This window comes from Microtus pennsylvanicus, chromosome 22 (genome assembly GCF_037038515.1).
Source record: "Microtus pennsylvanicus isolate mMicPen1 chromosome 22, mMicPen1.hap1, whole genome shotgun sequence".
Classification (NCBI taxonomy): domain Eukaryota; kingdom Metazoa; phylum Chordata; class Mammalia; order Rodentia; family Cricetidae; genus Microtus; species Microtus pennsylvanicus.
The window spans coordinates 16,064,683-16,078,676 of NC_134600.1; the positions used below are offsets into that span (position 1 = coordinate 16,064,683).

General features: G+C 49.8%; 1 protein-coding gene across 1 annotated transcript in view; it reads left to right on the plus strand.

Moving 5' to 3' along the window:
- Nucleotides 1-4,878: 4,878 nt before the first annotated feature.
- Nucleotides 4,879-13,994, plus strand: part of Rab12 (RAB12, member RAS oncogene family) — a 29,769-nt gene continuing 20,653 nt past the window's right edge. The window contains exon 1 of the mRNA XM_075956427.1: nt 4,879-5,264. Within this exon, the coding sequence (XP_075812542.1) occupies nt 4,898-5,264 (367 nt within the window). The 5' untranslated portion in view covers nt 4,879-4,897. The remainder of the gene's footprint in view (nt 5,265-13,994) is intronic.

The following is a 13,994-nucleotide window of genomic DNA, read 5'->3' on the forward strand; positions in this document are numbered from 1 at the left end:
GCTACACAGAATATTAGAAATGGGTTAATCTAGATGTGAGAGCTAGCCAATAAGAGGCTAGAGCTAATGGGACAAGCAGTATTTAAATGAATACAGTTTCTGTGTAATTATTTCGAGTAAAGCTAGCTGTGCGGAGCTGGGTGGTGGTACACAGCCCCGCCGCTCCTATTTCAACACAGCCAGCCTTTCTCAAGATGGCGGTGGCAGCCATAAGCCTTCCACGTGGAGGTCCAGAGTTCTGCCTTGGGTCATCTTTTTTCTCACAGTTGATGCTTTATCAGAAGCCTCTATCCTTGGAAAGATGTCCCTAGCTTCTTGTAGGTGGCCATTCTGATCAGATGCTGCTTCCTAAGCCACTGATAGACAAGGGAGTTAGAATCCACATGATCGACTTAGAAAATGAACATTCAAGCCTCCTGCTCTGGCTGCCTCGGCAAGCTGTGCCCAAAGCACGTGACATCACGGGGCAGTGTGGGTACCTGAACAAAAGTCAGATTTCTGTTGGGGTAAATTAGGGTGTATTGTGGGGTGATTACGCAACAGTGATGACTGTGGCTACTCCCTGGGATTCTAGTGTGCTCCCCTGGAGGAGAACAGAGGGGTTATGGTATAATTAGACCATTGGGAGTGGTGTGTAATGCCATGTGTCTCTGGGGACAGGTGATGAGACAGGCTAAAATACGCCTTAGCAAGAAGGTGGATGCCTCGCTGCTTGGGTCTCGTCTTCACTCTGCATGTGAATTCAATCCATTGCTACCCAATTCCCACTCTGCTTTAGAATACAGTTACTCCTCTTTGTATGGCTCTGATAAGGAAATGTCCCATGTCACTTACTTGAATAATACCAGATATCAACAGTTCTGATTTCAGCCTCCGTGGAGTCCTTACAAGAGTGTTTACAGAAAGTGTCACCTCACAGCCAGCTTTCCAGCTCACGGATCACCATATAAATGACAACACATCCATTGTAATGGGTGACTGTCGTGACCATTCATGTCTGTTGGCTATGCTCCACGGGAAAGACGGGCATGGATGTCCACTAATACCGGTTTCGGGTGTCAAGACTGATGAGGCTGCTCTTGCCCCAAGAGGGTGTGTCTGTTATTCACCCTGCTGCTTGTTTACATAATTAAACCGTTCTGGAGCGAACAGGGCAGCCGTCCCAAGCTGCCACGAAAAATGGCCCAAGTGCTCAGGAAAGAAGGAAGCTGAACACTCACGGAGGGGAAAGAGAGGGCTCCGTAAAACTTGCATGCTTTGACTCGCTCAGCAGCACCTCAGGAAGACAGCACCCAGGCCTCTAGTCGTCTTGCCTAGATGGAGGATTGGAAGGGAAGACAGAGTGAGTCAAAGGATGTCAGTCAGTATTAAAAACTGGAGTCAGAGCCTGGCGGTGGTGGCGCACGCCTTTAATCCCAGCACTCGGGAGGCAGAGGCAGGCGGATCTCTGTGAGTTCGAGGCCAGCCTGGTCTGCAAGAGCTAGTTCCAGGAAGGCTCCCAAAAGTTACAGAGAAACCGTCTCGAAAAAAACAAAACAAAGCAAAAAACTGGAGTCAGATTCGTTATTATAACATATTGTTCCAGTGTTGTGCCTCTGTATCAGCCACCTTTTGTTGTTGTGAGAAAAGATCAAAAGCAGTTTATGGAAGCGTTTAACCCAGAAAGTTCACATGACTAAGGAGGCATGGTTACATGAAGCCAGAGCAGGAAGCTGAGGGGGCTAACAATCAGGAAACCCTGTAAAGCCCGCCCCCCCCCCCCGTGACCCACTTCCTCCAGTAAACCCCGCCCCCAGTGACCCACTTCCTCCAGCAAAGCTCACTCTCAGTGACCCAACTTCCTCCAGCAGGACTCCATATCACAAAGATTCTACAACCTCGCCAAAGAGCACCAGCGGCTGTGAACCAAGTGTTCAGACACATGAATCTGCAGAGGACACCGCTTATTCTAACGCCACATCATGGGCGTTACTCAGTTCACACACAGTCAGCTAACGTTGTCTTCCGGTGCTGCATGTGAAAGAAAGCACTAACAAAACCGGGCAGTGGTGGCGCACGCCTTTAATCCCAGCACTCGGGAGGTAAGGGCAGGTAGATCTCTGTGAGTTCGAGACCAGCCTGGTCTACAAATGCTAGTTCCAGGACAGGCACCACCAAAGCTACACAGAGAAACCCTCTCTTGAAAAACCAAAACAGAAAAAAGAAAAAGAAAGAAAAAAGAAAGACTAACAAAAATGCAAGTGCAGCCAAGAAAGAAACTTGGATAATTCTTCATGTGAGACAGCAGTCCACCATGAGCAAAGTCACTAAGAAACAGCCAAGTGTGCAGAGGGTGTCCCCACCCCTTGTTCAGAAACTCCTGGTGTGTAGCCAGAGAAAAAGCCCTTGGTGGCAAGCCTACTTTCTTCATGAAAAGAGAAAGGCCTTCGAATAAAAGGAATAAAGATGGCTCGGAGGAAATGGTGCCAACAAAACACTTAGCATCCAGTGAACTTTGGGAGCTGCTTCAAAACATAGAAAGCACAAAGAATTAATTGTTGGAAGCTGATCCAACTTAAGAAAAAGAGAACAATTCGCCAATCTACAAACAAATAGAAATAAAATCGAGCTACTATTTGATCTGGCAATCGCGTTAGTCAGCTATCTGTCACGGTAACAAAATACCTGCCATTAGCCATTCACAAGAGGAAGAATTTGGTTTTTGCTCAGTTTCGGAGCTAGTTGGCTCCAAAGTTTTGGGTCTACATGTTGTGAGGTGCACATGATGGAGCAAATGACAAAAGGGCTGGGAACCCCAATATCCTCATTTGGAGGCATGCCCTTAAGGACTACCTGCTTCATTTCTTTCTTTTCTCTTTTCTTGAGCGTGTCTTACTATGTAGCACAGGCTAGCCCTGAACTTACAGAGATCCTACCAGCCTCTGCCTTGCAAGTGCTGGAATTAAAGCTGTGTACCACCATACCCAGTCAAGGTCTCACTTCCTAAGTGTCCCCATCACCTCCCTACTACGCTAAGTTAGGGACCAAGCCTTTAATCGACACAGACCTTAGTGGGCCATTTCAGTCCTGAATTATAACACCACTTGATAAAGCAAACAGAAACAAAGAAAACAGAATCAGCGTGTTAAGGACACATCTGTGCTGCCATGTCTGCTGCAGGGCTGTTCACAACAGCCAAGAAATGGGAGCAAACGGGGTGTCCACCAGCTGACAAATGGAGCGAGAAAATGTGGTTCGATGTGCAAGGGAATATCGTCCAGCCATCGAAAGAAGAATCCTGTCCTTTGTATTGCCTGGAACTGGGAATCTTTATGTTAAATGAAGTGAAACGGGCGTGGGAAGATAAGTACCACGTGATCTCACTCCTATGTGGAGTCTAAAAACATCACCTCACAGAGAGCTAAGAGCACAATGCTGCAGGCATGGGAGGAGAGGACAACAGAGATCGCTCGATGGGTATTAATAGAATGGCCAGGATAGAAAGTCCCTGACATGTCATTGCCCGGTAGGTCTGTTATAGATGACAATAATGTACTAACTTCCAAAAACCAAAAGACTTCCAGTGTTTTCACCGTGAAAATATAACAGCTGCATGGGGAGATATATCTAATCTGATTTAAATGTTACACCGCATGTGTGCATCAAAACGTGTATAATTATATGTCTCCATGAGAACAAACTTAATTTAAAAGAATTTACCAAAGCACAGAATGGCAACATCGAGGCCTTTTGATCATGCCCTGCTTTGTGAAACACAACCCTTGGTTTTCCCAGGCTGTGCTGTCTCCTTGTCTCTAGCATCTCCTTCCCATCTCTTCTTCAACCTCTACCTTTCGGCAGAGGCAACCACAGGTTCTGCACGGGTCTTCGGGTCTTCGGTGTGTGGTAAGGTAATGTTGATGGTGGCCTTTTGGAATCACGGGGAGTAATTGCTCATACGGCAGGATTTGAGAGCACCCCTTTTATTACTCGGTCTGGGCTTAAGAGCGAGCACAGAGCACCAAACAACTTTATTTATATGGTTATCTGTGGCGATTTCATTCTCTTAAAAAAATTTCTAAAATCCAACTGCAATTGCCTTTGCAAAATAATGTGACTTCTTCAACTTTGCATTCACAGGAAACAGACGCATGCGCTATTTGTTAGTAAATCTGGTTCTAAATACGGCTGAAATTTGGTGAGTAACTTGATCATCCTCCTTGCGCGTGCCAGCTCCTATCATGTTTAGAACCTAGTGTTCTGAGGAGCTCAAGTTCACGCGGAGGAATTTGCTAAATAAATCGTTGGCAAGCTTCTGTAGCTTTAAATACTTTCAAGTACAAATGGCAAACTAACCCACCCATGTCAATTCCTAAACTTTGGGAATTTTGGTCGCTTGACCTCTGAGATTTTACCTGCTCGCTTCCCCAAAGGTGCAAGCCATTTACTGAATTTGACGGACTGCAGCTCAAATATCTTGAGAGAGACAGAAGCCCAATTAAGATAGCAAATTCCTTGGGACCCCGCACAGGATAGTCGCACGCAGAGCCTCGGTCCCGCCAGAGTGCCGGGGCTTCAGTCAAAGTGGCGTTTACACCCGAACCCGCGTGGGCCGGGCCGGGAACCCCTGGCACCCAGAACAACTTGAGTTCGGGACGGTCATCACAAGTCATGCACCCTGCAACATGTTCGCTGGGCGAGCGGCTAATAAAAGTGCGTGGCTCTTAGGGACTGATCGCGGTGAAAGTAAATCCACGAGTGGAAATGCGCAGAGGAGGGAGAGCGGAGGCGACCGTGGTGACCAAGAGCGTCGTCCCGCCGCGGAGCGGAGCGTGCGGTTCGGTCCTCCGGCCGGCAGGGGTCGCGCTCCGGAGTCGCGTCGCGCGGCGCCTGCGCTTCCAGCCCCTCCCGGTCCGGGATGCTGCTGCCGCTGCTGCGGAGGAGCTGCTTCCCTTCCTCCTCTCCCGGCGGCGGCGGAGGCGGCGGCGGTGCGGAGCGGGTGGACGGTGTGTGGGGGCCCGGGGCGCGCGGAAGGCGGCCCGAGGGCGAGCCGTATGCGTGCATGGATCCGAGCGCCGCGCTGCACCGGCGGCCCGCGGGCGGCGGCCTGGGCGCGGTCTCCCCGGCGCTGTCGGGCGGCCAGGCCCGCCGGAGGAAGCAGCCCCCGAGGCCGGCCGACTTCAAGCTGCAGGTCATCATCATCGGCTCCCGCGGCGTGGGCAAGACCAGCCTAATGGAGCGCTTCACCGACGATACGTTCTGCGAGGCCTGCAAGTCCACCGTGGGTACGCCGGGCCTGGGGCGGGAGGGCCCTCGGGGAGGTCGGGGCCCGGTCCCCCGTGGACACTCTGACCCCTCCCGGGGCCAGGCTGAGTTTCCCGTGGCCATTCTGCGGGTGCCTGGGCTTTCCCGCCGTGGGAACATCAGGCATCCGAGCCGCGCACAGACCGGGTCCCTGTGGAAGCTCTGACCCCCCTCCCGGGGCCAGGCCGAGTTTTCCGTGGCCTTTCCGCGGGTGTCCGACCCCCAGAGCCGGGACATTCCCTCCCAGAGCCTTCTCGGGTCATGAGGTCGGGTTGATGCATCCGTGGAAACTCCCGGTCCGTTATACCAGCTCGCCCAGGAAAACGGCTTTGTGAGATGGGAAAGTAAAGCCCGGGACCAGCCACTGGTTCAGCGCCCCGAGATCACCATCCTAAGCGGGCTTGAACCTCTTAGCATAACAGGCTAGAAGAATGAACCAGGGCTTGCTTTCTCATTGCCCATCCGTTTTCATATTTTACTGCGAAGAAGTTGAAAAATCACTGCAGAGACCGTTCGCAGTAAAGCGGCGCTCCAGCTTCTTGTTTCGTGGACAAATGTAGGGCAGAGGGATTTCGGCTGTGTTTATCCTTGACCTCAAATAACCGGGTGACAGGCAAAGTGAGAACCATTCCTCCACTACCTAACCGGAGTCGGTGAAATCTATCGGTAACGCTGCTGCTGCTTTCCTTCCTCGGTATCTGGATTTGAAACTGCAAGGGAATGTTTTTAATGACGCTGGACTGACAGAACTTGACATTGAGGCTTGTCGGGGGTATGGGAGCCAGTTGTGCCCATAGAAAGGCTGCCCAGAGAACTGTGATTTGGGGTGACTCTGTAGAATAAACAAAAGGGACTGGACAGGGAGTCCAGAGATCTTTGGTACACGTCTTGAATCCCAGTATTGGTGAGAGACCAGCTGATCTCTGTAAGTTCAAAGTCAGCCTGATCTATGCAGTGAGTTCCAGGACAGACAATGCTGTGTAGAGAGACCCTGTCTCAAACAAGGCAAATCTCAGTTTGGAGAATTTAAATGCTAAAAACGTATACACATGTTTACAGTTGTAAACATTGACGGTGCCCATTTTGAGATGAGAATTCTGTAGAGAATCTTAGGGCCTCTCCCTAAAGAGATCATGAGATCATAATTGTGAGTTGTCAGGTAACAAAACAATGGCAGTTTTAAGTACTTAACTGGAAAATTAATCCTCCAGTTTTCACATTGACCTTTTTAATTTCCTTTTTGAGTATGTCCCTTCATTTTTTTCCCTCCTTTTATTTATTTGGGTTTTTTTTTAAATATTTATGCTCCTTCTACCCTTTTTTTTAATGTTTGTCTGTTTGCCTTGGGGATGTGATATTAAAATCCAGTAACATAATTATACCTGTTGCAAATATCCAATCTTGGATCATGAAAGTATAGAGGGAGTTATTAACCAGGAAATGAGGCTGCTGTTATTTTGTTAGTAGCTGATGTAAACGCAGTAGGGTCTGAAGGCAATTGAGGATTACCAGTCTTTTATGGGCCGCACTTACTTACATGTGTAAAAATGAAAGGTATGATTGTGTCTAATTCGGAAGGGAAAAGTCGGTGCAGATACCAAGACTGTGAAGGCATGGGGTGTGAGGCAATGGGTAAAGCTGCCCTCCAGAACAGGACACCCACACTCTAGGACGCATAGAAATGGATGCTTCGAGACCCTGGCCAGCATGTAGTTCTGAGAAGGGTGGACCTGCCCTGTGAGCTTTCCCAACATCGACAGAGGGAAACCAGCCAATGGGATAGCATAGACTACCTGGGAGTGAGCAGGGAAGCTCACACACATAATTACATGTACGTGTGTAAGTGTGTCTCCCCACACTGAGGGTGGATGTTTTTTCTTAAATGTTTTTGTCTACTTTGTATGCAGCCTGTAGTAGTTAACTTCAATAAATGTTTCTTGTCTCGGGGAGTTGAAAGGAAGATGGAAACCATGGCGTACTCAAAGCTAAAGACAGCAAATGCAAACGGGCGTCTTGTTAGCTCCTGCCACTGACTCGCTTTCCTTCCTAGTGAGCAGGTCGTTGGCGGAGCACCTGCTGGGGGCTGGTTGTCATGCTGCCCGTGGGGAAAGTGGAACAGGGCGTGGGTTCAGCGTGCAAGTGGTGCCACGCTCACGGGGAGCTAGCTGACAGTGGAGAGCACTTAGCTTCGAAGTGCTTCCCAGCTGGGGCTGAGAGCTTCTTAGAGGATTCCTTCCCATTGAACTGCATGGAGCTAAGTTCATTCCTTAAGTTCCTTTATGCTGTTTAAATATGACTCTGGGTGTGGTATGGTTGGGGTCCTTCTGTGGCCTGTGTTTCTAGTTTCTTCTCGTCCCAGTACAATGCCCCACACAGAGGACAAGTGTCTTCCCCGTTGTTGTTTTCCTTACTGAGGCAGGGCTTGCGGATGTTGGCTGCTTCTGGAGGAGACCACAGCCCCTGAGCGTGTGTGCCCAGAGATGGGTTGCAGAAGCAAGGGCGTGGCACCTGTAAATCAGAGACTGGAAGAGAGACTTCTGAAATATACCTTTGACAGTTCATCAGACACCTGTGGACTTTGTGTAACAGGAAATTAGGGAGCTCCTTAGGGATTTGAGCTGGTAGAAGAATGTAAAATTTGAATCAGCGAAATGTTGGGGTTTTTTATTGTTATGATTAATTTTCAGAGCAGACTAGGTTTGAAACACATAGAATTCACAAGGTGTGAAAAGCTACAGTATTAACTTATTTAATGGCAATTATTGTAGAATATGATTTTTCAAATAGATTTGTATTTGTGGAATTGAATTAGTCAGATACAACTAGAATAATTTGGCCAGTTCTTTTCAAAGTATAGGAACAGTGTTTGTGAAGTTAGAGAAATGGAGAAAGCAAGTTTACTATTGATGTTGGCCCACAGCCCCTTCTGTGCCAGTTTTTCGTTTCTTCTTTGCCTAGACAATGTCTCTGACATATCTGAACTGTTTTCTTCCGTGGATTTCTGTATTGTAAACACACATATGCTGCTGTGAGGCCTAGGTACACGTGTGTTCATGTGATTAATTTCTGAGTGAATCTCTAGGTATGCATGTGTTCATGTGGTTGTAAACACACTTTACATGTGCTGCTGTGAACCCAGGTACACATGTGTTCATGTGATTGTAAACACACTGCTGCGAATCCTAGGTACGCGTGTGTTCGTGTGATTGTGAACACTCTTTACATGTGCTGCTGTGAGCCCTAGGTACACATGTTCATGTGATTATAAACACACTTTACATGTGCTACTGTGAACCCTAAGTACATGTGTGTTCATGTGATTACTTTCTGGGTGACTCTCTGGGTACGTGTGTGTTCGTGTGATTGTGAACACTCTTGACGTGCACTGCTGTGAACCCTAGGTACGTGTGTGTTCGTGTGATTGTCAACACTCTTTACATGCATTGCTGTGAACACTAGGTAAACGTGTGTTCATGTGATTGTGAACACTCTTTACATGCGCAGCTCTGAACCCTAGGTACGCATATGTTCATGTGATTATGAACACACTGCTGTGAACCCAGGTACACGTGTGTTCGTGTGATTGTGAACTCCTTTACATGTACTGCTGTGAACCCAGGTACACGTGTGTTCATGTGATTACCGTCTGGCTGGGAGACAGAGAAGCCGTGCAGAGCTCCTGGTCTGTTTTCTCTGTTGTAGATCCCCTTAATTTTGCATAAATAAACTTTTCAAGTATAGTTCAAGAAAATTCATTAAAATACGTTTTGGGGGGCAGGGCTAGAGTTAAGGGCACGGTTAAGAGTGTTGCTGCTCCTGCAGAGGACCAGAGATTGGTCCCAGCACCCACACCAGGCAGTTAGGAACTGCCTGTGCTCCGTCTCCAAGGGCTCGTGCATTAAATGACCTTCCTGCTATATTCGTGAGCGATGTGAACCACATTCCAGTCTCTGTCGTCTCATTATGTGTATGAAAGTATTCTGAAACTTTCGGAACATAGAATAAATTGATGTAAAGCTATCTAAACCAGGATTCTATTATTCCTGAGCAGTGAAAGTCCCCTTAAAAATGGTAGAGACCATCATAGGATCATTGGTTCTCTTACTTTGCCAAGTAAAGATGTTTTCAAAACCCACCATCATCAGTTCCAAAAGAGGGAGAAAGAGTTAAAATGAAGATGGGAAAAATAGGGAGACCAGATAGCAGAATTAAAGCTTTTAAAATTTCCCTCTGGGGACTTTTGTCCTCTCCAGCAATTCTTACGACTTCCCAGCCCGTCTCAGAAGACACCAAGTACTTAGAGAGACAGTGCTAACCTATTGGCCACGGCCCTCGTGTTATCTTCCTGGGTGTCCTCTCTGGTTCTTGCAGAGGTGAGATATGCCTCAGCTAGCTGGACAGCCTTCAGCCTAGGCCACACCTGCTGGAGCTCTTGAACTGACCACAGAATTGAAGGCTCATAAAACAGTTGAATGAGTAAGACCCATGCAGACTTGGCCATCTGGCTTGCCTATAAATGGTGGTCATCGGTGTCTTTACCTGTAAGTTTCAGAGTAGGTGTGGGGGGGAAATTGGCTGCTTTCCTCTTTAGTCTGCAGCTTTCAGGGCTGAAGCTGGGGTGACAATAATCAAGATATACTTGTTTTTCTGGGTTAAAACTCTGATTTTATTTTGATTGCACTTCTGTGCTTAGATGCAGTCTTCCAAACACATATGCTGAGTGTTTCACTTAAGAGAATTGTGGCGATGGGGGGCTGGAGAGGTGGCTCAGCCGTTAAGAACTCTGACTGCTCCTCCAGATGACCTGGGTTCAGTACCCAGCACCCAGCAGGCAGCTCACAACCATCTGTATCTCCAGTTCTAGAGAATTTGATGCCCCCTTCTGACCTCAGAGGGCACTAGGCATGCATGTGGTCCACAGATATATGGGCAGGCAAAAGACCCACACATACAAAATAAAAAAGAGAGGGGAGTCAGGCAAGAATGCCCAGAATCCCTTCCCAAACACTGGAGCAGCACAGCCTCCCCGGTTGCCCCACCCACTGCAGAGCTATGTGAGATCACAGCTCAGGAAGAGGCGAGTGGTGCGGTTTGGGTCACAGGCCCAGGGAGCAGCGCACTGTGCTTGGGTTTATTTCGGGAATTAGTGTAAGCCCACAGGCTTGTGCGGTGTCCACCTTGGGACACCTCGTCGCTGTCTTTCAGAGGAAGACTGTAGATTTCTTTGGAGTCAGCTGCACAGGGAAAATAAAGACCTAGTTAGACCTGGCCTCAGAACTCCCCGCTTTTCTTCTGCTTCTCAGCCGACGGGTTAGAGACGGCCTCCTTTTATCCAGCCTGTGGACTCTGCCAGGGGTCTCTGTTGAGGCCCTGAGCTGACTAGGAAGAGAGCAGTTGGCCTTTGAGGACGGGAGGTGAGTGTTGCTCTGCAGGGAGGCATCAGATACACTGTTCCAACTGCCACTGAGCCGAACTGGGGAAGAAAACATGGCTTTGTACAGCAGTCGGTCTCTGGAAGATACTTTCCAGAGGTTCTCTGTAGCTACATCAGACCATTCTAGGAGCATTTAAATAGGACACAAAGTTGGCACCTGCACACCTGGCTTGTCCCTTTAGAGGGGTGTGAGTCACAAAGACAGTGGAGTCCAGTGTAAAAGAAAAAAAAAGTGAGAACCATCATGTTTCATCAGAGGGAAGAAACTGGTTGTTTACCGTTCTCCTTTCTGTTGCACGGCTTTCATGTTGGAAAGTATTCTGAAAACAAAACTGCGGACCAACCCTATACCCTAATTGAGTGTGGTTATGTTGTTATTTAATCCTTAAAGCCAGGAAGCAACAATACAGACCTAACAGGACACCATGTGTGTGTGACACTGAAAGTCTCCCCTCCCTCCTCTCCAGTCTGACGGGCTGCTAGGACATCATGTGTGTACCACTGAAAGTCTCCCCCCCCCCTCTCTCCAGTCTGACGGGCTGCTAGGACATCATGTGTGTACCACTGAAAGTCTCTCCCCTCCCTCCTCTCCAGTCTGACAGGCTGCTAGGACATCATGTGTGTACCACTGAAAGTCTCCCCTCCCTCCTCTCCAGTCTGACGGGCTGCTAGGACATCATGTGTGTACCACTGAAAGTCTCCCCTCCCTCCTCTCCAGTCTGACGGGCTGCTAGGACATCATGTGTGTACCACTGAAAATCTCCCCTCCCTCCTCTCCAGTCTGACGGGCTGCTAGGACATCATGTGTGTACCACTGAAAGTCTCCCCTCCCTCCTCTCCAGTCTGACGGGCTGCTAGGACATCATGTGTGTACCACTGAAAGTCTCCCCTCCCTCCAGTCTGACGGGCTGCTAGGACATCATGTGTGTACCACTGAAAGTCTCCCCTCCCTCCTCTCCAGTCTGACGGGCTGCTAGGACATCATGTGTGTACCACTGAAAGTCTCCCCTCCCTCCAGTCTGATGGGCTGCTAGGACATCATGTGTGTACCACTGAAAGTCTCCCCTCCCTCCAGTCTGACGGGCTGCTAGGACATCATGTGTGTGACACTGAAAGTCTCCCCTCCCTCCTCTCCAGTCTGACGGGCTGCTAGGACATCATGTGTGTACCACTGAAAGTCTCCCCTCCCTCCTCTCCAGTCTGACGGGCTGCTAGGACATCATGTGTGTACCACTGAAAGTCTCCCCTCCCTCCTCTCCAGTCTGACGGGCTGCTAGGACATCATGTGTGTACCACTGAAAGTCTCCCCTCCCTCCTCTCCAGTCTGACGGGCTGCTAGGACATCATGTGTGTGACACTGAAAGTCTCCCCTCCCTCCTCTCCAGTCTGACGGGCTGCTAGGACATCATGTGTGTACCACTGAAAGTCTCCCCTCCCTCCTCTCCAGTCTGACGGGCTGCTAGGACATCATGTGTGTACCACTGAAAGTCTCCCCTCCCTCCTCTCCAGTCTGACAGACTACTCAGACATGTGTGTACCACTGAAAGTCTCCCCTCCCTCCTCTCCAGTCTGACGGGCTGCTAGGACATCATGTGTGTACCACTGAAAGTCTCCCCTCCCTCCAGTCTGACGGGCTGCTAGGACATCATGTGTGTACCACTGAAAGTCTCCCCTCCCTCCTCTCCAGTCTGACGGGCTGCTAGGACATCATGTGTGTACCACTGAAAGTCTCCCCTCCCTCCAGTCTGATGGGCTGCTAGGACATCATGTGTGTACCACTGAAAGTCTCCCCTCCCTCCAGTCTGACGGGCTGCTAGGACATCATGTGTGTGACACTGAAAGTCTCCCCTCCCTCCTCTCCAGTCTGACGGGCTGCTAGGACATCATGTGTGTACCACTGAAAGTCTCCCCTCCCTCCTCTCCAGTCTGACGGGCTGCTAGGACATCATGTGTGTACCACTGAAAGTCTCCCCTCCCTCCTCTCCAGTCTGACGGGCTGCTAGGACATCATGTGTGTACCACTGAAAGTCTCCCCTCCCTCCTCTCCAGTCTGACGGGCTGCTAGGACATCATGTGTGTGACACTGAAAGTCTCCCCTCCCTCCTCTCCAGTCTGACGGGCTGCTAGGACATCATGTGTGTACCACTGAAAGTCTCCCCTCCCTCCTCTCCAGTCTGACGGGCTGCTAGGACATCATGTGTGTACCACTGAAAGTCTCCCCTCCCTCCTCTCCAGTCTGACAGACTACTCAGACATGTGTGTACCACTGAAAGTCTCCCCTCCCTCCTCTCCAGTCTGACGGGCTGCTAGGACATCATGTGTGTACCACTGAAAGTCTCTCCTCCCTCCAGTCTGACGGGCTGCTAGGACATCATGTGTGTACCACTGAAAGTCTCCCCTCCCTCCTCTCCAGTCTGACAGGCTGCTAGGACATCATGTGTGTGTACCACTGAAAGTCTCCCCTCCCTCCTCTCCAGTCTGACGGGCTGCTAGGACATCATGTGTGTGACACTGAAAGTCTCCCCTCCCTCCTCTCCAGTCTGACGGGCTGCTAGGACATCATGTGTGTGACACTGAAAGTCTCTCCTCCCTCCTCTCCAGTCTGACGGGCTGCTAGGACATCATGTGTGTGACACTGAAAGTCTCCCCTCCCTCCTCTCCAGTCTGACGGGCTGCTAGGACATCATGTGTGTGACACTGAAAGTCTCTCCCCCCTCCCTCCAGTCTGACGGGCTGCTAGGACATCATGTGTGTACCACTGAAAGTCTCCCCCCCCCCCTCTCTCCAGTCTGACGGGCTGCTAGGACATCATGTGTGTACCACTGAAAGTCTCTCCCCTCCCTCCTCTCCAGTCTGACAGGCTGCTAGGACATCATATGTGTGACACTGAAAGTCTCTCCTCCCTCCTCTCCAGTCTGACGGGCTGCTAGGACATCATGTGTGTACCACTGAAAGTCTCCCCTCCCTCCTCTCCAGTCTGACGGGCTGCTAGGACATCATGTGTGTGACACTGAAAGTCTCTCCTCCCTCCTCTCCAGTCTGACGGGCTGCTAGGACATCATGTGTGTACCACTGAAAGTCTCCCCTCCCTCCTCTCCAGTCTGACGGGCTGCTAGGACATCATGTGTGTACCACTGAAAGTCTCTCCTCCCTCCTCTCCAGTCTGACGGGCTGCTAGGACATCATGTGTGTACCACTGAAAGTCTCCCCTCCCTCCTCTCCAGTCTGACGGGCTGCTAGGACATCATGTGTGTACCACTGAAAGTCTCCCCTCCCT